Source organism: Sardina pilchardus, chromosome 1 (assembly GCF_963854185.1).
Source record: "Sardina pilchardus chromosome 1, fSarPil1.1, whole genome shotgun sequence".
Lineage (NCBI taxonomy): Eukaryota > Metazoa > Chordata > Actinopteri > Clupeiformes > Clupeidae > Sardina > Sardina pilchardus.
Window position 1 is genome coordinate 49,502,667 of NC_084994.1, and position 25,022 is coordinate 49,527,688.

At 41.6% G+C, this 25,022-nt stretch overlaps 4 protein-coding genes and 3 non-coding genes across 8 annotated transcripts in view; 1 reads left to right on the plus strand and 6 right to left on the minus strand.

The window, feature by feature from the left end:
- Positions 1-769: 769 nt before the first annotated feature.
- ift56 (intraflagellar transport 56) lies at positions 770-7,061 on the minus strand. Its single transcript, XM_062547966.1, has 18 exons — positions 6,807-7,061; positions 5,441-5,587; positions 5,229-5,321; positions 4,990-5,104; positions 4,850-4,899; positions 4,493-4,638; positions 4,158-4,329; positions 3,773-3,847; positions 3,466-3,568; positions 3,299-3,354; positions 3,108-3,161; positions 2,945-3,008; positions 2,635-2,723; positions 2,454-2,537; positions 2,249-2,318; positions 2,040-2,146; positions 1,429-1,562; positions 770-1,222 (listed from the first exon to the last, which is right to left on the minus strand). Exons 1-18 carry the CDS (start codon positions 6,807-6,809, stop codon positions 1,108-1,110), a joined length of 1,677 nt encoding a protein of 558 aa, XP_062403950.1. The 5' UTR covers positions 6,810-7,061; the 3' UTR covers positions 770-1,107.
- A 259-nt stretch (positions 7,062-7,320) lies between these two features.
- trnar-ccu (transfer RNA arginine (anticodon CCU)) lies at positions 7,321-7,393 on the plus strand. Its single transcript has one exon. It is a non-coding gene; the product is annotated as a tRNA-Arg (tRNA).
- Positions 7,394-8,834: 1,441 nt separating this feature from the next.
- On the minus strand, positions 8,835-12,830 carry LOC134094455 (small ribosomal subunit protein uS2). 2 transcript variants are annotated; one of them, XM_062547986.1, is made up of 8 exons: positions 12,719-12,830; positions 11,256-11,426; positions 10,504-10,622; positions 9,942-10,187; positions 9,649-9,777; positions 9,312-9,480; positions 9,130-9,174; positions 8,835-8,986 (listed from the first exon to the last, which is right to left on the minus strand). In XM_062547986.1, exons 2-8 carry the CDS (start codon positions 11,386-11,388, stop codon positions 8,892-8,894), a joined length of 936 nt encoding a protein of 311 aa, XP_062403970.1. In that variant the 5' UTR covers positions 11,389-11,426; positions 12,719-12,830; the 3' UTR covers positions 8,835-8,891. The 2 variants fall into 2 exon arrangements, with proteins under 2 accessions (XP_062403970.1, XP_062403962.1); XM_062547978.1 differs by having other exon boundaries at positions 9,118-9,174.
- On the minus strand, positions 10,278-10,417 carry LOC134095980 (small nucleolar RNA SNORA62/SNORA6 family). The gene has a single exon (XR_009940666.1). It is a non-coding gene; the product is annotated as a small nucleolar RNA SNORA62/SNORA6 family (small nucleolar RNA).
- Positions 10,812-10,951, minus strand: LOC134095974 (small nucleolar RNA SNORA62/SNORA6 family). Its single transcript, XR_009940660.1, has one exon. It is a non-coding gene; the product is annotated as a small nucleolar RNA SNORA62/SNORA6 family (small nucleolar RNA).
- Positions 12,831-14,887: 2,057 nt separating the features above from the next.
- LOC134094469 (low affinity immunoglobulin gamma Fc region receptor III-A-like) lies at positions 14,888-16,411 on the minus strand. Its single transcript, XM_062547998.1, has 3 exons — positions 16,130-16,411; positions 15,693-15,947; positions 14,888-15,025 (listed from the first exon to the last, which is right to left on the minus strand). Exons 1-3 carry the CDS (start codon positions 16,242-16,244, stop codon positions 14,952-14,954), a joined length of 444 nt encoding a protein of 147 aa, XP_062403982.1. The 5' UTR covers positions 16,245-16,411; the 3' UTR covers positions 14,888-14,951.
- The window catches only part of LOC134079602 (Fc receptor-like protein 5), a 12,677-nt gene continuing 3,935 nt past the window's right edge, over positions 16,281-25,022 (minus strand). The window contains exons 8-17 of the mRNA XM_062535702.1: positions 24,853-25,019; positions 24,469-24,729; positions 24,019-24,366; positions 23,596-23,895; positions 23,134-23,484; positions 20,289-20,573; positions 18,964-19,308; positions 18,596-18,883; positions 17,163-17,512; positions 16,281-16,414 (exon numbers count right to left, since the gene is read on the minus strand). Coding sequence (XP_062391686.1) covers positions 17,217-17,512; positions 18,596-18,883; positions 18,964-19,308; positions 20,289-20,573; positions 23,134-23,484; positions 23,596-23,895; positions 24,019-24,366; positions 24,469-24,729; positions 24,853-25,019 — 2,641 coding nt within the window. The 3' untranslated portion in view covers positions 16,281-16,414; positions 17,163-17,216. The remainder of the gene's footprint in view (positions 16,415-17,162; positions 17,513-18,595; positions 18,884-18,963; positions 19,309-20,288; positions 20,574-23,133; positions 23,485-23,595; positions 23,896-24,018; positions 24,367-24,468; positions 24,730-24,852; positions 25,020-25,022) is intronic.

A 25,022-nucleotide genomic window follows, 5' to 3' on the forward strand; every position in this document is an offset into this window, starting at 1 on the left:
CTGCGCGCAGAAAGAAACCGGAAACAGCGTGAGCGTAGAGGGCAGCACGGCCAATCAGTCCATTCGTTATGTTAAAACCCACCTCTAGAATAAAAGACTATAATAAGATAATAGTATGCTAATATCCCAACTTTTTTTCATAACTGTTTAATTGAAGAATGAGCATACCAGACAGCATTCCCCATAGCCAGTACCACAGGACTGTGATTCGAAATGGCGATTCGGCGGATGTACTTTTGATACCATCCTTCACCCTGCCCATTTATTCAACAGGGGCTGAAATTGCTGATTAGGTTTAAATCGCGAAAACATGTTTCAGGGGGACTGGGCTTCATGAAAACCGACGCCATATTTCAGTGTATCTCTAAGCGCCATTTCCTGTCAATCGCTATTTATATGCAGGCGGTGTTGCTCCCTAGAGGTCCAGTGTGAGCGCTCTATTTGACAACCGTGCGTGCACGGGGAATAGGATCAAGCGCCAGCTAATCTGGAATCTTTTTCGTTCCGTTCGACAACTTGCAAACAGCTCATATATTTAAGCATTGTTAATATCGGTACTGCCACCTGTTGCTTTATTATAACGTTGTTTTCAACGTGAAACATTTTGTCAGTCGTTTTAATCAGAGTGCTCTACTCTACTGCATCATCGTACTCGTTCAGTTGAGGAGTTGCAGGCTAAGCAATCTATCTGTAGACGAATGGGCCTTGAGTATTGACACAAATCATCAGAGCCCCATTCAGAAAGAAATGAATGCACTTACACAAAATATTTAAATACAAAATATTTACTCTGGGACGTACAATACAACATTGCATAAAATGTGATACAAACTGTACATGTAAGTAAAACACAAATACAGTTCAGATATCAAGTCATTGTATGTTTTTTTGTGATACTTTGATTTCATGAGCTGTACGTAAAATACTGATAAATATAATTCATTTCCAAAGTAGGATAATGATTATTTTTAATGCAAATGTATGTCTACACATATCCTCTATGACATTTGGAACATGATTCACCCAGCTAGGATAGGAACTAACATTTCCATGACTGTTTTGTGCTGGCAAAAGTGATTCAATGCTGTAACGGTTGCCTTGAAAAAATCATGATAATGCAACTCTGTTGTCTTTGGCCCATTTCTTTAGTATCCTGATGATGTACTCCACCTGTGGGTTCCCAGTGCTTCTCAACATAGGAAGGACCTCCTTCAGCGTCTCTCTAGAGAGGACATTAGTGGACATTAAAAACATACAATCATTCTAGTCAAATCCAAACAATGCACATTTGGATCATACAAATCAAATCCTACAGTTGGGTTTACTGGACAGTGGCGTTTACTCCCAGCCCAACCCTCTGCTGGCTGTCTACTGTTACATTAGCACACAGCACACACCACAGCCACAGCACAGCACACGCCGTCATACCTGGGTTCTCTTCCTGCCAGGATGAGCTGGAAGATTCCCACGCAGGCTCCCCTCTTCCCCTCCCAGTACTCAGGGCAGGAGTCCAGCCGCTCGAGGGCATCGAAGGCTTTGGCCGCGTAATAAAACTGGCCCATCTAGAGAGAGACCACGTTTAGAGTCAAATGGCAACAACAGACACCAGGAGAACAAGGATACACAGATTGATATTAGAGGTGAAACGATACACCAAACCCACGGTTCGGTTCATACAACGATTTTTGAGCCACGGTTTGGTTTATACCTCGGTGTGGCAGCAAAGTGTAGCGATATTGTTACATTAGAGGAAATGGTGAATTAGAAATAATTGTGTGATTCACATGTGTTAGAACGTGAATTCTGAAATGAGTTCTGTTGAATTGAGAGCTCAAGGGAAGGGACTGTATCTGTAAAGACAAGAGCTGCTGGGGTTTGACAGAGGTGTGTACCGCGGTTCCATTTTCTTGAATCGCGATACAAGATCTCGGATGTTTGTATCACAATTTTGGTTTTGGTTTACCTATTTGTCACAGCGACAATTCATATCAGCATACAGTACAGACTGGACCCTCTGACATCCCCTCACAGACACTGACCTTATAGCAGTCATTAGCAATGAGTTGTAGGAGACTGATGGATTCTGATGAGGTCTCCATCTTCAGGTACAGTTCCCAGGCTAAACGAGCCTTCTTATTCATGATGTCTGTGTTAACAGGAAGAAAATAAGATTGATCAACTCAAATGCAATGCTCTCACACCAGATCATTTCAGGACATGTTGTACATTTCGTCGAACGATAACTTACAACAGCGCGTGAGCCAGCTCTTGTACACATAGTCGTTCCTGATCTTCTCACTCTGGATCATCAGGAGCACCTAATATGACAACAGTAATCACTCTCAAGCCACAGTCAAACTCAGATGCAACACGCCACTGGTTTCAACTGAAGTAGCAATCGTAAATTGCTTTCTTCACAAAGGAAATAAAAATCTGTGAAGCTGCATTAGTACCTCCTCAGCCTCTTTGTAGTTCCCAAGGGAAGCCTTCGCTTGGGCATAGTTGAAGTTGAAAATATCCTCGTTGTAGAAATAGCTCTACAAAAGTAAATATTTTAGTGAGCCGTTTTATTGCGCGACAGACACATAGTTTATAAAAACAGTGTTAATTTCCAGCTGCATGAGGGTGTGTTACTTTGACTGAGTTCAGGTAGATGAGCACATCCTCAAACTGCTTAAGGAGGAAGAAGCACGAGGCCATACACTGCCGTCCCGGTATTGTGTCTTCAGGGTCAATTGAAACCAACAACACAAAGTGTATTTTAGAATAGCAGTGGTCAGGCAAAGTGTATTCTAACTTCATCAGTCTTCATTTTGTTTGTTGTACAGGTTAGAGGGAGCGACTCGATCAGCTGCATTAAAACATCAATATGCAAACAGAAACAGCAGCTTGTAAGCATTATACGGTTAACACTAGCCCAACATTATGACGCAATTTAAAATACCGCATTCACTCGCTGATCCTCCCACCAGCTGAAAGAACTGTTGAGCAACCTTCAGGTGTTCTCTCTGAGGGAAAAGTTTAAGCCATTAGCAAATAAAGACAAATCCTCACCTCATCATATCTATATAAATGGCCGTATCCATCTATGCACCAAGATTACTTACAGATCCAATTTCCTGACCTAGTGCTGCATTGACCACACCTTTCAAAATATATTCCTGGGGCGAAGGAAAAATGTAAAAACATCATTAGAATTTCCCCATGAATGGTTTTCGCATCATCCAGGACAGGTTTGGGAGGGATGGAGGACCAAGTGAAGCATGCAGAAAGGAAAGATGGAGTAGTTGTTGAGTACCTGGGGTGTGGTGGGCTCAAGGTCTTTAATCAGGTTGTAAGCCTCCTGAACGTCATCTGTAGTGTACACAAAAGAAACAAAAAAGGGACAGAAGGCACTTGATACTGCAGAATCTGGGTGACTGAAACCTTCAAAGGAAAACAAGGCAAAGAAATGTCTGAGCTTACCTTGTCTCAGGTAGTAGATGACCAGGTTAAGTCGAGCCTCAGGAATGACGTCAATCAGAGGTGGCAAGATTTGTAAAGCACCCTCTCCACCACGAAACACTACCTAAGAGTAGGTGAGGTTATGGGGAAAACAAATTGTATATTTACTTGAGAAGATCTCAGCCTCTTCTTCAAATCATCTCTTTCAAATTATCGCTCAGCATGTCAGTAACTTTCTAACTCTTCAGAGATTCTTTCTTTTTTCTTCTTCTAGAAACTCTTTGCGAACAAATGATCAACATCACATCCAATAAGTGAGAGTGTTTACCAGGTTGTGCCGTATTAGCTCCTTGGCAAATTCAAACGAGCTGGAGGAGATGTCAATCAGGTTCTTTAACTCAGCCTTATAGGAAGAGAACAGAACACAAATGAAGAGAAGACAAGAAGATTCTTCACATCAGAATCTTTAACTCACATCACCCTTCACTCCACAAATAATCATAAGCTGACATAGATTGCACAACCTCAACTTTGATCCTGGGGTTCACTGACTCTTTTGCATGTCAGAAATATTTCAATATTTTACCATTTAAATGTGTAACATTAATGATAATAACAGTCAATACTTGTGGTCTGTCCATATTGAAACGAAGCATGCATATGAAACAGCACATGGCAACGGTACAGTCACATATGCATGACGTGGCGGTTACCTCTGCAGCTTTGCCATTATAAAGGCGGAAGTGGTTGCATGCTTTGAGGTTGAGGGCAATAGTGGAGTCGGGAACACTCTGCAGATACACTGCCAGCACCTCCTGAGAGACATCATAGTAGTCCAGCTTATAGTAGCACAACGCTACATATACGTTCAGCGCCAGGAAATCTCTACACAACCAAGAGGGAGAACACAGGTCATCAAAACCAGTGGTCATCATAAGTGTCATTCAAAACATGTTCTTAAAAATTAGAGGCTAAAGGCTAAAAAATGGAAATATATCTAATCTAATCTAACCTAGTAAAATATCTAATCTAGTAAAACTGCACATGCCTGTTCTGCAGGAGGATTCGTTTGTAGATATCGATGGCCTCCTGGTAGTGTGAGCGCATATAATGGATTGAGGCGAGGCTGAGCTGGTCCTCAGTGACGTCCTCCAGGTTCTGATGGAAACCCATGAGTTTCTTCTCATCATTGAACTGTCAATGGAAATTTAGATAGAATGTGAACTCAAAGCCACCCCTACTTTGAATGCCTTTATGCACCAGTTCAGTTTCAGTCCACATGCAAATTTGTCAGGTCACAGTGACTTGGCCACACCTTAACAACAAGGCATGTAACCTTGACATACAGTACAGGTATTTAGGGCTCAACTAACATAATTATACGAATCTGAAAAACATTTACTACCTTGTGAGCCAAATGGAAGAGGAGTCTATTTTGTTGTTGACACTTTGGACCTGAAAAGATCAAGCAGAGAAAAAGATGTACTCTTTGAGAGTGTCCAATGATAAGGTAGGCCTGCTGACGTGTGTGAAATCACAGGGGACCTTTCAGTGCAGCTTCCTCGGCCTCCTTGTAAAGCCCAAGGAAGAAAAGGGCACATCCCAAGTGGACCCACGCCTCTTCAGGACAGTCTGCCTTGAGAGTCAGAGCCTTGTATTCCTGAGGATAAAACAGAATGAAATATAAACATGCACAACTGTATTGATAAAAAATACCTACGTCTACATATGCTAAAGTATAGGATATAGACCATAAAAACGATGTTATCCTCGAATATCCATACCTCCATTGCTCTTCTGTGATCTCCTAAATGAAAGGCACAGTAGCCGATCCAAAGGCCTGCGTGTTCCTCGACCACCCCACCACTAGGCTGGAACTGTCACATGCAACAGGCACAAGATACATCATCGCTCTTGTGGTGACTGACATTCATTAATCAATTAGTGAGACCAAGGTGCCTGTACATGGCAGGCACCACCAAAGTTGTCATTTTACCTCCAGCAGAGTCAATGCGCCCATATAGTCTCTCTGATTCAAATAGTCCTCAAGTCGCGGGATTTTCTTCGCCTTGTTTTTTCTCTTCTTTTCACTCACACTGGAAGCAGCATTGCCGCCAACAGCAGGTTTTACTCTTGACAGAATCTTTTTTTTAAAGGAATACGCCACCCAAAAATGAAATTAAGCTAGTCTCGGTCACCCCCAGAGTTAGAACAGTGAAAAAAACCCGGTTAAAATCCGTCCGGGCATTCTCCTGCTTTGGGAGCAGCGATGTTAGCTTTAGCTTAGAACAGTTGCTGTAGATGAAGGGTGTCAGTGAGCACGTCCTCCAAAAAAGTGACCGATACGTCTACATTTTTTTCTAAATATATTTTGGGAGCCGTGTGTTCAAAACGAGTACAAATCATAATGCAAAATCGAACGAGACTATTACCTGGGCAGATCTTTACTTGGAACTATTTTCAGCCTCATCGCCGACGAAGCACCGCTAGCTAGGCGCAAAGTTCTCACGTAGCAGTCTTGTAAACTCCCAACTAGCTTCGACTGGAACTTCACAAGTGGTGCTACGTGAGAACTTTGCGCCTAGCTAGCGGTGCTTCGTCGGCGATGAGGCTGAAAATAGTTCCAAGTAAAGATCTGCCCAGGTAATAGTCTCGTTCGATTTTGCATTATGATTTGTACTCGTTTTGAACACACGGCTCCCAAGATATATTTAGAAAAAAATGTAGACGTCTCGGTCACTTTTTGGAGGACGTGCTCACTGACACCCTTCAACTACAGCAACTGTTCTAAGCTAAAGCTAACATCGCTGCTCCCAAAGCAGGAGAATGCCCGGACGGATTTTAACCGGGTTTTTTTCACTGTTCTAACTCTGGGGGTGACCGAGACTAGCTTAATTTCATTTTTGGGTGGCGTATTCCTTTAAGAGAACGGGTGATGAATGTATTAGTGTAATTAGAATGAATATAATAACGATAAATCCCAAACAGTTTCAACTGAGAAATATACCAACACGGTTAATGTCAGCAGCATGCTATCATATAACTTCGTGACTACCGTCTTTCAATCGAATAAGGTAAATTAACTTATGTTAACTGGAACCTGGAACGTGTTAACATTATTGCATTGTGGATCGCTTTGCACTTAACCCTAATTTACCATACCGTTAGCATTTTCCCCTTGCACATACTAACATTAACTTCAGTTTACAGTTTGTTCCCGATAGATTTCACTTATGAAATCACGGCTGTAATTTCTATCTATCTGTCTACATATCAGAAACTTTGATCACACTGAATATCTGTATCGCAAACCATCGAAAATACTTATCGATAAGATATCGTTAACGATAGTCACAACTCACCATGATGCTAGAGCAGTTGGATAACAAATAAGGAAAGGCACGGCTAACGTTAACGTTATTGTTTGACAATCTTAATGACCCGAGCTAGTTCCGTCTGATACTGTCAAATGTGCCATCAGTTGGCTGAAGCATCTTTGAAGCCTGCAAAAGGTCAATGTAGGGGCCATACAGACTAGACATTTCATCTGGATTTACTGCGAAAACCAAGCTAACAGTTAGCTAGCTAGATCTAGAACTAGTTCTAGTTCTTCTAGTTCTAGCTAGTAAGCAGGATTGGTTGGCAGAAAAAGCTCGTTGCTAGGCGACGAGACCGGAAGAACTTGGGTTTAAGACCGACATCGACAAGCGCACAAGGTGTCGGTTATCTGGGTTTTGTACTATTTGTGATTCGCGGTGTTAATATGAAAATACATAATATACGTGACTCATACATGAAGTAAAACATTCACTTTGAAATTATCACAAATCACGTATTTCATATAAATTGGTAAGGATGTCACAATTTGCTTACATAGCCCCAGTGGCCTAATGGATAAGGCACTGGCCTCCTAAGCCAGGGATTGTGGGTTCGAGTCCCATCTGGGGTGGATTCATTTTGGCTTAACAGATCCCACAGCAGAATGTAGCCAGGTTGTTGACCAGCATGAGAAGGTGCCAAGCTGTTGTGGCTGCATATGGATCCTCTACTAACACGCTACTGAGGACCCTGACACTGAGTATAAAATGAACGAATGTATGCCAAACATGTTTTGTTTTCCTCATTTCTGTGGGAGAGTGCAATTGTCAATGCTTGAAGTAACAAAGGTGAATTCCAACAGCATAACAGGCCATTTTGGCACATTTGTCGTTGGCACTACTTACACGTTTGCTTGTGATGCTCATTCCATGGGAGCCCAATGCTTACAAGCTGTACCTCATTGTAAAGGTGACTAATAAACGATGAAAATGACATAACACACTTTAGTGATTGGTATTATTAAAGTGGAGATATAATGGGCCAGTCAAGTTTCCTTACTTTTTGTAAGCGGTTTATAGTTAAATTGAAAAACAGACAATTTGAAAACATACCTGCCAGCGCCATTTGCTGCTTTCAAGACAGGAAACAAATTTGGACACTGTCTGAAAACAGGACCTTTTTCCAACTCTGTATTCAATATATTTAATGCACCAATCACCAATTTTTATGTCAGCTCCATGGACTCTCAAATGCTTTCCTAACCATTATATTGGTAGCATATTTTTGCCCATAGCCCATGCTGTTGCAACTGTATCAAAGTCAGACAAGCATGTTTGTTTGCGATCCTTGGAGTTATGAAAGGTTCATTTTGTTAGCTTGGACCTATACACCATGTACTTCCACATTGGGGGATTTTTCCAAAAGTGGTTTATGAAAGGTTATCCCTAATCAAATACTAGTTGTGGACCATAAATGGCATGTATGCCAATGTTCCGCAAAAGGAGAAAAGTAGTCCAGGGAACGTGTGCTGTGCTCAGACTAACCATCCTATTACCAGTGGCATTGAAGAGGGCTACAGTGTGGATCCTTTCTGCATTTTGTCCCCATCGCGGTGCCTTGGGTCCAGCACCTGCACTTTGTGATGGGCGCCTCGTCAAGGAGACTTGACATTGGATGCAGCAATTGCGTGCCCACCGCTAGGTTGCTCTTGGTTGAGAATGTTCCAAAGATTGTTGTGGTCCTATAATTTACAGCACACCACGGTCAAAATTAAATGTGGTTGAACTTCTGTGCATGCCAGTCAGGGTGGCAAAGTGGAAAGATGGCGTTTGCGCTGTGCTCGATGTAGCGGCAGAATACTTCTTGCACACGCAAGCCATTGAAAACCATTCATAGCGCAGCCATTTGCACATGCAACGTGAATCCCTCCCCCCCCCCCCCCCACCTTAGCCAATCTTATACATGTTGTTGATAGCTCTGGATGAAGTTTGTGCTATTTTACTCTGAACAGGAAGCCTCTTAAGAATAAACACCCTCCCCTCTAAAAACCCAGTGAAGACAAATCAAAATGATTAAACCAAACAAGTCAAGTTTATTGACTGAATGCAAAGCACAAGACTTGTTGCCATTTATGACCAGTCGGCGGTGGCACCACCCCAGTCCCCAGCCTGTGCGGTCGGTGCAGCTGACCAATCCTCGGTGGCAGTCTGGGCACTCCAATCCTCTGTGGAAAGAGACCACAACAGGCAACGTGAAATTTAGGGAACTCGAAATGTTACAGAAACTATTCCTTTGTGAAAACAAAACAAGAGTTTTGTTTTCATGAAAAACAAAAAAATAATGAAATCCACTCACTAGTCATCTCACCTGCATACACTTCTGTAGCAGGGGCAGCCTTGGCAGCAGCAGCAGCTGGAGTAAAAAAACATTTTGCAATTAAAATCTTTGAAATCTTTGCCATGTTTATTAATAATAATAATAATAATACTAAAAATAAAACAAACCCACAACATTCACTTGTTTTAATATTAATGGTATTCTTGACTTACCATCAATGGGAGCAGGGAACTGCTGGATGGGAACGGAGGGCACTTGTACACCCTCGGACCAGTCGGCCACTTCGGGCTGAGCAAAGTCAGCAACAGGGGCAGTCCATTCACCCTGGAACTCCTCCTTGCCCACTGCCTTCTCAGCTGCAGCCTGCTCCTCCTTCTCAATCTAACGAAAGAAAAGGTGGACGAGGAGTTAGCTTGCTTTAGCACAATTCAAAATCAACCCCCCCATCCTCCATCATCAGTATGATTATGAATATATGATTCATTATGAATAAATGATAATGTACCCTTCTGCCAAATGCATTTTCATTGTGTTCGTGCATGAACATACCTCTTCAGGATCCCTGTAGAAGTACAGATCGGGCATGACCTCCCATGGGTGCTCCCTGGAAATGGTGCCCCTCATCCTCAGGACCTCTCTAGCCAGCATCCACCACATCAGACCGGTAGCGTGATGTCCCTAGAACAAACAAAAATAAAGCCTTAATCACCTTTCCATTAACAATGAGCCTATATTTGCACAGCTTATTTCAATAAACATTAAAACTCCTCTGAAACGAGCCTTTATATTTCCTATGCACACTTGAGTACGGTACTCAATTCCTTTTGAGTGCAAGCCTGTACCTTGTTATTGCATGGAATGGCAATATCCACATATCTGAGGGGAGCGTCAGTGTTGCAGAGAGCGATGGTGGGGATGTTGACGTAGGAGGCCTCAGTCAGAGGCTGGTGATCAGCACGGGGGTCCGTGACGATCAGGAGGCGGGGCTCTCTGAAGGCAGCCTGGATCTGATTGGTGAAGGTACCGGGAGTGAAGCGGCCAGCGAAGGTGGTGGAGCCAGTTGCTGAAGCAAACTTCAACACTGCTCTCTAGAGAAATGAAAGAGGAACACTTGTAACACAGAATGGGATGAAACCAATTGAAGGCATGCAATGAGTTTCCATCTAACCAAAAAAATGAAGTGTGGCCCTGGTCACTATCTAACCCCAGTCATAGGGCAAGTGCCCTCATGGTGTCAGCGAAAACCGGGCCGGGTCTCTTTAGCACACTTCCGACACCCACACACCAACAATAGTGCCAGGCTTTAACAGAGTGCAACTAGAACAAACTTGGTTACATCAACACATCAAATACATGACCTTTCGGTCAATCCTAACTGATCGTGGGGTGATTGCATTACATTACCTGGCCTGTGTTTCTGGAGGAGATGACACACACATCAGCTGGGTTCTCAATGGCAACAATGGCCCGGGCAGCAAGCAGCAGCTTCTCCCAGGTCTTCTTGAGGTTGATGATGTACACACCTGAGCAGTGAAGATATTAACAGGCCTTTTAAGATCTTGATATCTGTAGTTAATAGGCTCACTGGTGTAACCCACTGAGAGATATAACAGTAAGTTAGCGGGTTGCAGGGAGTATGCATCCCATTATCCAACAGTGGGGGATAGACAGCAAATAAGCTAGTCTCCCACCCACTAAAAGGACAAAAAGTCAAGTGTGGCTGTGGTCACTATCTAACCCCAGTCATAGGGCCATAGCCCTCATGGTGTCAGCGAAAACCCAGCCAGCTTTCTCTAGCACACTTCCGACACCCACACACCAACAGTAGTGCCAGGCTTTAACAGAGTGCAACTTCAGATTCCTCCCTTACCATACAATTCCCTACATCCCTCCTACCACAACCTCCTCTACCACCATCCCCTTTGATACACTTGACTTGCATTCAAACTTGGGTACTAATATTTACTTTTTGTACATTGGGACCTAAAGACTTTGCATAGTAGTATCTATTCTTGTAGTATTTATTGTTACCCAAGATAGCACTGTAGCTTAAATGTTATTCCTCAATTTGTAAGCCGCTTTGGATAAAAGCATTTACTAAATTAATAAATGTAAATGGTTGATACACAGGTGAGAGGGCAATCAGCTCTACTAACCGTCACTTTTCCTTTTGTAGACATACTGTTCCATCTGGAAGTCGAGGTTGGTCCCTCCCAGATGAGTTCCTGCTGCCAGGAACTTCAGCACATCCTCCTCCTTCATCTGAAGGACATCTAGACCTCCGGACATCGTGACCACTTTCCCTGCGTAACGAGTAAATGGGAGAGCTGGGGACAGAACACACACACAACGCAAGATCACCAAATAGATCACAGAACACTACCCATCTGACCAACCAACTCAGGTATCCATGCATACAAACAATTCTCACTACAAGACAGGATATGTAGCCTGGGAATTCTCATGTGAACTTCCGAGTCACACGCAGATACAATCACTAAACCGGCATTGATGCGTTTTTCCTTGGAATTGAGCATCCAACTGCATTTAAAAGCCTTCTGAAACCGTTTGGAAAGAGTTTAATACACCAATTTAAGTCTTATTTCACTGCTAGACGTCGTAAGTCAATGCACATTTTCCAGGCTCAACTGAGATTGTCGGGGGAGGCTGGGGAATTTGAGGTCTGGAAAACTAAAGCCAATTCCTCTACATGACATAAGTATGGTAAGTCAAATTAAACATCTCGTTTATAGTGAGAAGTCTCCATGCAACATGTGCTCAATGGACTATGGCATATGCAATGGAAAGCCGTTTCAGCCAGCAGGTTAGGGTCTGGCGTGTTTAGCGGAGGCGTCAACAACTGCATCTACCGTTATATTTTACTCCTTCCGCGTTCACTTCAACACTAAGTCTTGACCAATGCCCAACAGTGCAGCCCTTAATTCAACTTTGATACCAGTATACATCATTCAGCTTTTTAACATCTTATTCAATTGGTGTAACGTTATGGATCACCCAACCAGATCGGTGTTAACAGGTACGCTAAAACACCTCAGGTCATACTGGATGAAAAAAAACCTGGGATCAAGAGTCCAGGGATGTGTTTAGCATATAGGCTATACAATTACTAATAGACAAACTACACTCAGACGTACTCAAGTAAACATAATGTTCCTGAGGTACCTACAGCTACACCGTAGACTCAAAGCAACCAGAGAACAAGCATGAAGGAAGAATGCTAACATACATACTTTGTTCAGTAATGGGACCGCCGTTATTAATATTTGCTCGTTGGTAATCAGTGTAGTAGAGCGGACGTTACAGTCAATATTCTCAGTTTTGACAATGACACTTATCAGTTATCTAGTGTTACCGCCTAAATCCTACTGATGTGGCTAGTCTTCCCGCTAGGTAGCTAACATTATGCTAACTTCATGGTACATGTGCATTCAGGCCATTTTGGGCCTACTTCCCTTCCATTAAATTCCTGCCTTGGTACGGTCAAGATGAGATCGCATGAGTCAAAATCGAAAAGTATTAGCATTTAAATGCTGGTATTTGACCAAATAAACATGTGAATAACGTTATAAATTGATATCTCTATAAAAATGTAACTCACCACGAGACAACGCCGTATGGAGTTCTGAACCTCACGGCAAAAAGAGAGTGTGCGTGGGATATGACGTCATATATATAGCTGAGAACTGACCAATCGTTAAAGAGTTTCATTACCTCGTCTGAAATTTTGTGTTGCACACAGACCGACAGGTCATGAGAAATAGCCACAGCGCCCCCTGTGAGCGCCCCCATCCATACTAACCATCTAATCACTGGCATCCATTACAAATGGCATCATTTGATAATTTTGTCTGCTAGTATCTTCTGTCTGTGTGATTCTCAGCTTTGTGTCATTAGACAGAATTAAAACACATAGATCTTGTGTTGAAATAGTTATCTTTGACAAAATTGGCAAGCAGCAATGAGGGGGCCAAACAAAGTTGTGACTGCTGATGATTTAGTTTCTCTTTCAGGAAAATCCAAAATGGCCAATTGTTTATGAGTGGGGGAAATAGAGTATCGATATGAGTATGAAGAGTATGACTAGCCATTGACATTTTCTTTCTCCAAACGAAGATTTTTTAGAGGCACACTCCAAACGGAGGGGTATGAGCAAGGGGTAGGGGTAGAAATTAGAAATGGGACTGAACCTTAGTATGGGTCTGTGCTTTATTTCTACTGCACAAGAGGCGTGATCAACAGGCATCATTCAAATGACTCCGTATTGGATAGTCCTTCAACCAATCAGACCAACGATCCGGTGTGTCTTTTGGATAAGCTATTGTGATTGGACCCAAAGGTTGTGGACAGGAAGCAGGGGAGATGGATGTACAGATTTCCAGCCTGAGCCTTCGGGTGAAATCCAAATTCGCCGGCAGGTCAGGCAGGATTCACGCAGCCTAGCAAGCTCTGTTCATCATTAGATGGGTTCAATTTAGTAACCCAATTTGCTGGGTTAAGATAACCCAATGCTGGAATGCTGTTGGAACCCATTTTACTTAGCAGCTGGGTTGAAAACAACCCACGCATGTACACACATACACACACACACACACACAGAGACACACAAACACTGCTGTCAAAAAGCGCCATTTCCATGGCCACATGGAAATAGATCGACCTCATAAAGAGGAAGACGCGCAGATTGCCATGCATGACCCGTATCGCCGTGGTAAGTGGTGCTTTTTGGGCATCGCCATGTGCTGGGACCCAATGACGAATATATTGGGACCTCATAGCCAGATTGGAATCATATCAGGACCAAATTCATCAAATCAAATTTAATTAAATGCGTATGCATGGTATATGTTTTTGTCCGAAGTGACCATCATGACCAAATCAAACCCAGACCAGATTATGGTTAGACCAGAGAATGTCTAATAAGACAGGTCTGGCTAGACTTGATGCACTCTACCTTTCTTAAGACAAAACGTACCACCACTCACCACTAGAGATCGCTATTATGTTATCTTGACTCATTGTACAATATCAGTGAAAAGGAGGGACACACCATCAAATTCAATTTTTTATTATTATTATTTTACACATTGTAGAGAGGCAAAATGGTAATCAAAGCTAAATGTTTCTTATGCTAGATTCTTCAAAGTAGCCACCTTCTGCTTTGATGACAGTTTTGCAGTCTGCATTCTTATATGTTGACCAATTTTAGTCACAAGAATTACTTCAACAAGAAGTTAATGTTGAGAACCATTTCTTTAATTTCATTCTTTTAGCAGTCTTCTATTTCAGAAAAAAAAACACATTTTTATTCAGAAAATAGCCGAATAAAAGAAACTGAACGAGTAACAGTAATTGATTGAGTAACAATAACCATAAACCATATAACAATAACAATATAACATATGAACATAAAGTCTCAAGAGAAAAGACAGGCATGTGAGAACTTGTTTTGGTGTCTTGTTTCTGAGAAATTGAGGTCAACTATGAAAAGGGAAAGTGGAAACTCCCCAGCCTTGTTACCGTGGTGCCAATCGACTGGTTATCATAGGGGTGCTGTTGAACAGAACACACACTATACCCCCCCCCCCCCCCACACACACACACACACACACACACACACACACACACACACACACACACACACACACACAACATCCTTTTATGAGTACATGATAATGAACCACTGGCACTTGAACTTGAACCTTTGGAGAGCTTCTTAGATCACAAAGACTTTGTTTACAATGTGCACCCCTGAACTAAAACAAATATAATTTGAAGAGTAATGTTTTACAAAAGTTCATATCAGAACCATTACCTAGTACCAATTCAGAACATTACAGTATGTCTTTAGATTTTTGGTACATTGTTTTCAGCGTTTTACGGGGTCCTCTGCGTTCATCACGTGCAGCTATGGGACAGAAAAAATAATAAAAAAAGAGTTGAGTCACGATGACACATTTTTCCAGTTCCATCTAGAGTTAAAGGAACACTTCACCGTTATTCCCTTAACTAAGACGAGTTGATACATACTCTCACGTTTCAATGCATGGACAGTATCGTAACTTCTGTATAAAATCATATTTTTAACAAATTCCAATTGATTTTCAATATTGGGCTCATATAGAGTAATAAAATCAATATAAAAAAAATCTAGATTTTTTTTTTCATAATGCGTGCATGATTAATATGAAAAAACGGTGAAGTGTTCCTTTAAGATGCAGATGCATTTTTTCATTGTAACGAAAAAATGTATATATTTGTGTGTGAGTGCACGTAAATACACTACACTACACAATGAATGCTATCTAAAGTTTATAGTATTGATGGCGGAAGAGATAGTATGGATGAACCTGGAAAATAAATCATTACAAAGACCTTAAGCAATTTGATACAGAGTATGTTGAGTTATCTTGAACATTAGATTGGTTGCAGTTACATTTGTTGGTTTCTGTGCTACATACTGTATGAGGGATCAAATGATGTTTGAGTCAAAGAAACAATGAGCACTGTCTCTTATACAGGAAGTTGCCCTGTGGGTTGTCTAAACCACACACACCAAACATTTTTTTCCCTACCTCTGACTGAGACCCAGCTTCCGGGTGACCTTCTTTTCCTTTCTTCTTCAATCTCACAAACATAGGATCCCTCGTCTTTCTTAGAGATGTTCGGTACGGTGATTGTTCCAGAGGTTTGGTTCGCCACATGTAATCCATCCTTATAGAATGTGGCACTGAGGTTTGATTTGACACTTTTTCGGCCCGAACAGCTGAGAGTTAATTGCTCTCCTTCTTTCACGGGATGCACTGGACTTTCCAGTATCACATTTCCACCTGCACAAGTTAAGAAAATTAGTGTGCATCAGTATGTGTGAGAAGTGAGCCACACATTAAACATAAAAGGGTCAGAACTCCTGTATTTGTTTACAGCTTGAAAAAACACAAACACAATCAGGGAAGCCATTAAGTCTTTGACCCATAATCTGTTCTGAAGTTCTGACGGCGCTATCACTCACTGTGCACGGTTATGTTGACAGCATTACTGCGTTCCCCAGATTCAGACTGGCACCAGTACACCCCACTGGCTGACGGAGTTAAAGAGCTGATGTTACATGTGGATGGACCCAGCATCTGTGATTTCTTATCAAAGGGGCAGTCTGACAGCTCCTTTGATACAGTGAACCGTCTCACTGACCAGACCCCTGCAGCATCCGGTGCTTTGCAGGCCAGAGTGAGAGGCTCAGATACAAAATGCTGGGATCTGCTGGGAATGACATCAAGCCAGACAGAGGGAGAGGGACCTGGAAGAGTTGAGAAAACCGATCACACACAACATTTCGGCAACTAGCAACTTTACCTACAGCATCTATTAGACTCAGGGTGCAGGCTAACATTTCTAGAGAAAACCAGATGTATGTTGTTTATTTCCCTGACCAAATATCTCCCAATGACTGACCAGAGACTGCTACTCATACATGGAGGAAACAGTGTGCCATTTTCTATTTCTATGAGCTCTGATGTGGCATACATTTCACCACACAACACAGCAAGTGATATTTATTAAATGTGCAGTTGTTGCTGCTGTCCTCTCAGTAATGTAATAAATGCTATATGAGATAAACTTGTCACAAATACCAAAATAGAAAATAAAGACATTTGACAGAATTATTACATGTTGAATAAAAAACAACAATTTCAGTAATGTCCACGAATGGTTGTTCATAACCATTGTGAATTACTGAGTGCTGCATGCCATAAGGAGGCAGGAAGATTTGTATTTTAAATGCCAGTTATTTCATGGATCCGACATACTCTGCATCTTGATAAAGTTCCCTTGGCCTCTGGAATTAAAATAGCCCCACATCACCACATACCTTTCACGATACTTAGAGATTGGCATGGTTTTATTTCAGTTAGCCTACTAGCCTGTTTGATGCTTATTGAACTCAATGCAAATCAAACCAGCTAATAGGTTAATTGAAATGGTATGTAAATGAATGACCACAACTGTAAACACATATACCACACACTAGCCTCTCCATCACCTACCTGTTACTGTAAGGAGCTTAGAATGGCTGTACTCAGTGTAAGCATCCAGATCTTCTATCTCTGCTCTGCAGACGTACAGTAGAGGCCTGAATGTTCTGGAGCAGAGGAGTTTAGAATGTAGGAGCCTCCAGCTCCTCTGCTGCTGTCTGACAGGAGCTCCACGGAGTATTTAGTCTCATGGAATCGACCACGATAGCTGACTAAAGGTAATCCTTCACTGACTGGAACAGCTCTGTACCAGTGAAACCTCATGCCTGGAGAAGGGTTTCCAACTGAACAGCTGAAAGTCACTGGAGAGCCTTCAGTCACCCAGTGATTTGGACTGACTGAGATGTATGAATATGATAGTTCTATGAAGAGAAACAGTTGTATGAATGTAAACATCCAATAGCCAGTGAGTACCAAGTTATCAAGTACTGTGCAGTAGTAAACCTCACTCTCTGACACCTTAAAGGAGAACTCTGGCCATTTTGAAATATAATATAAGCTTAGCTTAGTTCCAGTTATTGTGGCTAGCTCAGCCAAGTGGCCACAAAGCTACAGTATGCTATGGAGACAGATTTTAGACCCAAAATGTCATTACAAGTGCTGTGCAACATAAACAGAATCCTTACAAGACAGCACTTTATGTGTTTTATTGATTTTTTAGAGCTTGCCACTAGCAGGATAACTCTATTACTCTATACTAACTGTTTTTTCTTTCTTACTGACAGAACTTTGTGACCTCAAACAAAAGGGGCCTCAAGTACAAAGATGTGTTTGGAATACAGGCTTGTGCACATTTTCCGAATTTTAGAATTGGCCTCCATTCAATTCATGAATTGGAATTTGAATTGAATTGGCCCCACCCCACAGGAAGTTGAATTTGAATTTGAATTGGAATGACTGGAAGACGAATTAAATTCATGCCAATTTAAAACAATTCCACTGTCATATAACAGGGAGAATGTGTTGAATCTCACATAAATTCAGACCCTGTCCCAATGTTGCACTGCATTGCCTCTAAGGGTCGCCAACTGACGATACACATTGGAAATGTGCGTACGCCACACAGTTGCCGAGGAGAAACCAGGGAGGAGCGCACATTCTCACCCTCATTTCCTCTTGATACATCCAACTGTGAAAAGATTTTTTGCGTAGGCAAGCTTTGTACATAAGGCCCCAGGGCTCTATGTTATTATTATTATTATTATTATTATTTGTAGGTTTTCTAGAGGGAAAAAAACAGCAACTTTTTAAAAATCACACCTCCTTTACCAGTGCTAGAATTATGAGTGAACACTTTCAGATCATATTAATGTACAGAATATTAAAGTAAAATATCTGGATCATAGTTTCTAAATGATGCAGACTTGCAAAGAAATATTCTCGTCATCACCCTCCAAATTATTAGTGATAATTTCAATCTTGTGGGACATGTTATGCAAATTTACCTGGTATGTGAACTGTTATGTTGACAGCATTACTGCGCTCTCCAGATGTAGACTGGCACCAGTACACACCGCTGTCAAATGTGTCTAAAGAGCTGATGTTGCATGTGGACTCGGCCCAAGTGCCCGATCTTGAGTTAAAAGGACAGTCTGAAAGCTTTCCAGATGCATACCGCCTCACTGTCCACTCAGCTGCGTTCCCAAGCACCTTGCAGCTCAGGGACAGAGACTGAGATGGAAGGAACTCAGTTCTGTTGGGACTGACACTTAGCCAACTAGAGGGTGAAGGAGCTGTGATTGGGGTAAAGGTATTAGAAAAAGCACTTCTGGTAAACATCAACACACAATGAGACGTTTTCTCAAACACTCACTTGTAACCCACATTAGATGAGGCCTGCTATACTCAGTGTGATAACCTCCTCTTTCTCCTTGGCACACATATATTCCAGAATGTTGTGGACCAACTGAGCTCAGCTTGTAGGACCCTGTAGATCCACTATCACTGTTTGTGAGGAGCTGCACAGAGAACCTCTTCACCTGATCGGATCTGTAAGATTTAATAGTGATGCCTTCTCCAGGGGAAACAACTTTGTGCCAATAGAATTTCCAATCTATGGATGACTGTGATGGATAAACCACACAAGTCATTGTCACTGAAGTTCCTTCCATAACCCAGTGGTTTGGATGGACACGTAGAGATGTAGTTGGTTTTTCAACTGTAAACAAAGGATTGCTTTAGTAGGACACATTGTCTTGGCAGAAGATGTGACCAAGAAGATCACTGGATAAGAATGACAGTTAAATAACCTTCAAAATCAATGGGCTGCAATAACAGAGTGATGCAGTATGTCTGTTAAGGACTTGTATAACACCATGCCAGACACAAAATTGGAACAAATAATAATAATCTGGATGTGCTAATAATGTGTAAATTGTGCTCTCAATTTACAACAATAAGAATAGAATAGAATAGAATATATACTTTTTTGATCCCGTGAGGGAAATTCAGTTCTCTGCATTTAACCCAATTTAACCAAATTAGTGAACACACAGCACACAGTGAACACACAGTGAGGTGAATCACACAACCCAGAGCAGTGAGCTGCCTGCCCAACCAGCGGCGCTCGGGGAGCAGTGAGGGGTTAGGTGCCTTGCTCAAGGGCACTTCAGCCATGGTGGACTGGTCGGGGATCGAACCGGCAACCCTCCGGTTACAAGCCCGGTGCGCTAACCAGTACACCACGGCTGCCCCTCAAATATATTTAGTAAAACATGCACACAATTGACTAAATTGTGCTCTCAATTTACAACAATAATGAGAACACAATTTAGTCAAATGTGCACACAATTTAGTATAACGTACACACAATTTAGTAAAATGAGTACACGTTTTCTGGATATATACCAAAATAATATCTTGCAATGACCCCTCCAGGGTTCTGTAGAGTAGGCTATGTCAGAACACCAGGAGAAAAAGAAGAAAAAACCTTGCACATTTTACAAAAGCATCACAGGCAAAAATGTAGGCTATGCCTTGATTCCTTCAAAGATTACTGATCTTGCAAATATTTGTACAATTCACATGGGTGCTCAGTTTAATGACACAATTTAATAATATACATATACAACATATCTACAATACATTTAGAATTTAGGTGTCTACTAGGTGTAAATAAATAATAACAAAACAACTTACCATCTACCGATATATTGACACCATTGCTGTACTCCCCAGATTCAGACTGACACCAGTAAAGTCCACTATCTGCAGCCTTTAAGGATCTTAGATGACATGGCCTCTGATCCCAAGTAACTGATCCATGTTTGAAAGCACAGTGTGAAACTTTGTTGTAGATTGTGAATCGTCTCAAAGTCCAACCACTGGAATTGCCCTTCACCTCACAGGTCAGTGAGAGAGACTCAGATGGAAAGAAATGTGACCTGTTTGGATAGATACCCAGAGAGGCTGGAGGAGAAGGATCTGGAATGCAACAGAGAAACTATTTTAGTTCCAAAATGAATACAATAGACATTACATCACTGATATATTGTGCCTTGCAAAAATATCCATCTCCATTTCCAAGTTACTTAGACGTATGTTTTCCTTTAGAGTCAATGTCTTTATAAAGATCTGCAGTTGATTCCATGCAACTTGATGAAGTTAATTGCATCTGGAAGCTGTTGCTTTGAACTCATTGAGAGGCAAACACAAGAAAAGCTGGGTATTATTAGGTTATAGTAACAAACCAAAGGATTATACTGGTGAGCTAATAAACATGAAGAAGGCAATACAGTGAGGAGAAAATGTATTTGATACAATGCTAAAGTTGCCTAAAAAGAGGAATATAAAATCATAATTTGACAATTGATCTTAATGTCTTAATTCAAAAAATGAGTAAAAATAAAACCGCTAAGTACACCAATTTTCTTTGTGATTGAAGAATGTATCGTAAATAAATAAATGTTCTTCCCAAATGCTAAGGGGAAGGAAGTATTTGACCCCCAATGAAACCCTATGGGAATTTAACCCATAGGGTTAACATAGGGGCAGGCAGTTTTTAATTTTTTAAGGCCAGCTATTTCATGGATCCAGGATATTATGCATCCTGATAAAGTTCCCTTGGCCGTTGGAATTAAAATAACCCCACATACCCTTCACCATATCTAGAGATAGGCATGGTGCTTTTTCCAGTAGGCCTATTAGCCTGTTTGATTTGCACTGAGCTCAATGAGCATCAAACAGGCTAATAGGCCTACTGGGAAAAGCATGCCAATCTCTAGATATGGTGAACGGTATGTGATGATGTGGGGCTATTTTAATTCCAAAGGCCAAGGGAACTTTATTCTTCAATCACAAAGAAAATTGGTGTCCTTGGCGGTTTGATTTTTACTCATTTTTTGAATTAAGGCATTAAGATCAATTGTCAAATGATGATTTTATATTCCTGTTTTAGCATGGTATCAAATACATGTGCTCCACACTGTATACCTCTGAAGTTCACATACCAGAAGCTACCAGCTATGCCCAGACAAGGAGATCCGGGTGTTAATCGAAGCTATAACTTCAAGTTACACTGCAAATGATCTCTGGAGTAGCAAAAATTTGCCTTTAAAGTACCGACGATCACAGACCCCACTCAAAGGCAAATGACAAAAAGTGTGTTGGGCTAAATGAGAGAGTAACAAGCATGACTATTCAAAATTCCTGTTATTTCCCCATTTATACAGTCAACATGTAGCCATAATAGTGGTTACTGCCCCCAAATTGGTGGCTGAAACACCCCCATGGGTAAAGGCATTTGATTTGATTTAACAAGGATTAAATCCTTTAGAAAACATAAATAAAAGGCACAAAGTTTTCAACGTTTTCAAGTTTTCAAAGTTATCAACGGAGTTAAGGATAACAAGGTTCCTTTTTTTTTTTGTAATTCCAGTTACACTGCCAGAACTGTCTTAATTTATTCTCAAATTAATGTGCATTCCCTAGAATGTAAATATGAATAGTTTTAACAATGTGTTCTAGAATCTAGATGGTTATGTAGGCTACACAATATAGTTAGCAAGCTAATGACGCTACCACCGAATTATAATACTGTAGCTACTAGAAAATTTGTTGTCAACACTGGGAAAATCATTAGGTTGATAGCATACATCGGACAGCTAAAGAAAGGCAATTCCTTGAAACCATTGTGTTCAGAAACAAGCTGAACCCCATCTGAATTTCAAACCAATGTTGAACGTGTAACTGCTTGCAATTTCGCCCATTGACTCCATTGTGTGCTATTAGCATACAGTAGGACCCTTTTTGGGAAAACCGGGGAACATAGAACCCGGGGAACATAGGGATGACCCCATGCCTAATTGCCTATCCCTTTGTGGAGGTGGTAACTTTTATAACAACTGTAAAAAAAAATTACCGTATCCCCTTATATTAAGGTGACCAGATGTCCGAGACCAAAACCAGGGACATAATCCCAAAAATGTGGGAAAACGGGGACATTTTCAGTTTCACTACCAGTCTGATTGAAATACATACAAGTTTTATCTCCAAAAAACGGGGACAAAGGTCGTTTTTCTGTATTTTCCCGGGGACAGGCAACCAAAAACGGGGACTGTCCCCTGAAACCGGGGACGTCTGGTCACCCTACTTTACTGTATATTGACAAAGATGGCAGCTTTTTGTTATAACTTCAGAGGTCTACTGTGACAACTGTAAGACTAGAGACCCTAAAGGAACGTGGAGAAGTTTATGGTTTTTTGGCATGTCTCCTCTGGGGCTCCATAATCACAGACCACAGTCACAAAGATACTCCGTTGACTTTAGCCATAAAATATATTCATGTTTACTTTAGCCATTCCCCCTGCACACAGCAACACACAACACTGAATTGCAGTGCACATGGCAAGCGGGTGCTGTGTACAGCAGGCTAAGATGTTTGGATGATTATCATGTCTGACCTCAACAATATAAACACTGACAGTCAGACACAAGCCCACCTACAGTAACTGCACAATTATGTGCTACAAATAGGATATCTTACCTTTTACCCACAGATGCCTAAGGTTGCTGTAATGAGTGTAAGAGTTTAGATTTAGTCTCTGTGCTCGGCACACATAGAACCCTGTGTGTTCAGGACCCACAGTGCTGAAGGTGTAGGATCCTTCAGCCTCTCTGCTGCTGTCTGAGAGGAGCTCAGTAGAGTTTTCTGATAATTTCAGCTCATGTGAATAGACGTCGGTATCTTCTGAGGGGAGAACTTCTTCAATTGGAACAATGACTCTGTAAAAGTGGAATCTCCAGCCAGATGAGGATCCTGACACCGCACACTTCAGAGTCACAGTATCTCCTTTAGTTGGCCAGGTGGGAGACACATCTAACGTAGGACGAGGATCTACGAGCATTACAGTACACAGTGAGGTTATCAAGTACAATAAGAATGTTGATACAAAGCATGATGAATATGAATAAATGATTCTTCTATGCTTTTGTGGTCATAACTTACTATGCTTCACTGTTATTTTGATGGCGTCACTATACTGTCCAGATTCAGACTGACACCAGAACATTCCACTGTCTGAAACATCAAGTGAGCTGATGTTACACGTGGACTGATCCCAAGTCATTGTGTTGTTAAAAGGACATCCTGAAAGAGATAATCCTGAGGGAGGATAATAGTATAAGTATTGCCTCAGACTCCAGCCACTGGCATTGCCCTGCGCCACACAGCTCAGTGAGAGGGACTCAGACTGAAAATACTGAGTTCTGTTGGAATTGACGGTCAGAGCAGCTTTAGGGGAAGGATCTGGAGGAGTAAGAGACAGGACAGGGTTAAAGTCCACACATATTATCAAAGCATACGATACTAAAAAATACATTAAAGACATTTCAGTTTAGCCTCCATTATCTGGGTCTTTCCAACACCTACCTATAACCCAGAGAAGCTTAGGTGTACTGTATTCTGTGTGATAATCAGATTGTTCTCTCTCTCCTCTGCACACATAGACCCCTGAGTGTTCAGGGCCAACTGAGTTGAGGGTGTAGGAGCCTCCATCTCCACTGCTGTCTGGGAGGAGCTCCACCGAAAATGTAGAGCTGTCCTGTTTGTCTGTAAAAGTGGGCAGCTCCTCTCTGTAAGGAACAATTTTGTACCAGAGGATTCTCCACCTTGTGTCAGAGGTTGAGGAGTACAGGCCCACACTGCAGCGCAAAGACACTGAATCTCCAGCAGTCAGCCAATCCTTTGGAGAGACATCTACATATGGATGTGGTCTATCTGTTAAAAGACATTCAATTTTAATGTAAAACCATTCAATTAAATAGGATTGAATTAATTTCAGAAAAAAAGAAAAGAAAAATATTGAACTGAATAACTTACTGTCTATTCTCATGTTAACAACATTACTAAACTCCCCTGATTCAGACTGACACCAGTAGTTTCCACTATGAGAGATATTGAGGGATTTGATGTTGAATGTACCCGGACTCTCAGTCTTCATTGAAACTTTATTATTGCTGTATTTTCTCAAGATCCAACCACTTGCACTGTCTGTCCCCTCACAGTTAAATGACACAGACTCATTTTCGTAGAACTGTGTCCTGTTGGGACTGAGGTTTAGGACACATGGAGGAGAAGGATCTGTAGTAGAGGATAACGTGTTAAAACAGCTCTTTTAAAACATATTGAAAGGCGTAGGTCAAAAAATTGGAATGAATTGGTACACAATAAGATGCCACTGGTGTGAAAGACAAGTTGTGATACCTTTTACCCAAATCAGCATTGGGGCGCTGTACGTGTAGGAGGCAGGCTCTCCTCTCTCTGCTCGGCACACATAGAGACCTGAATGTTGGGGGGCAGCAGCGTTGAGGATGTAGTAGCTGTTAGCTTCTTTCCCGTCTGAGACGAGCTCCAGAGAGTATCTTGTATCACTG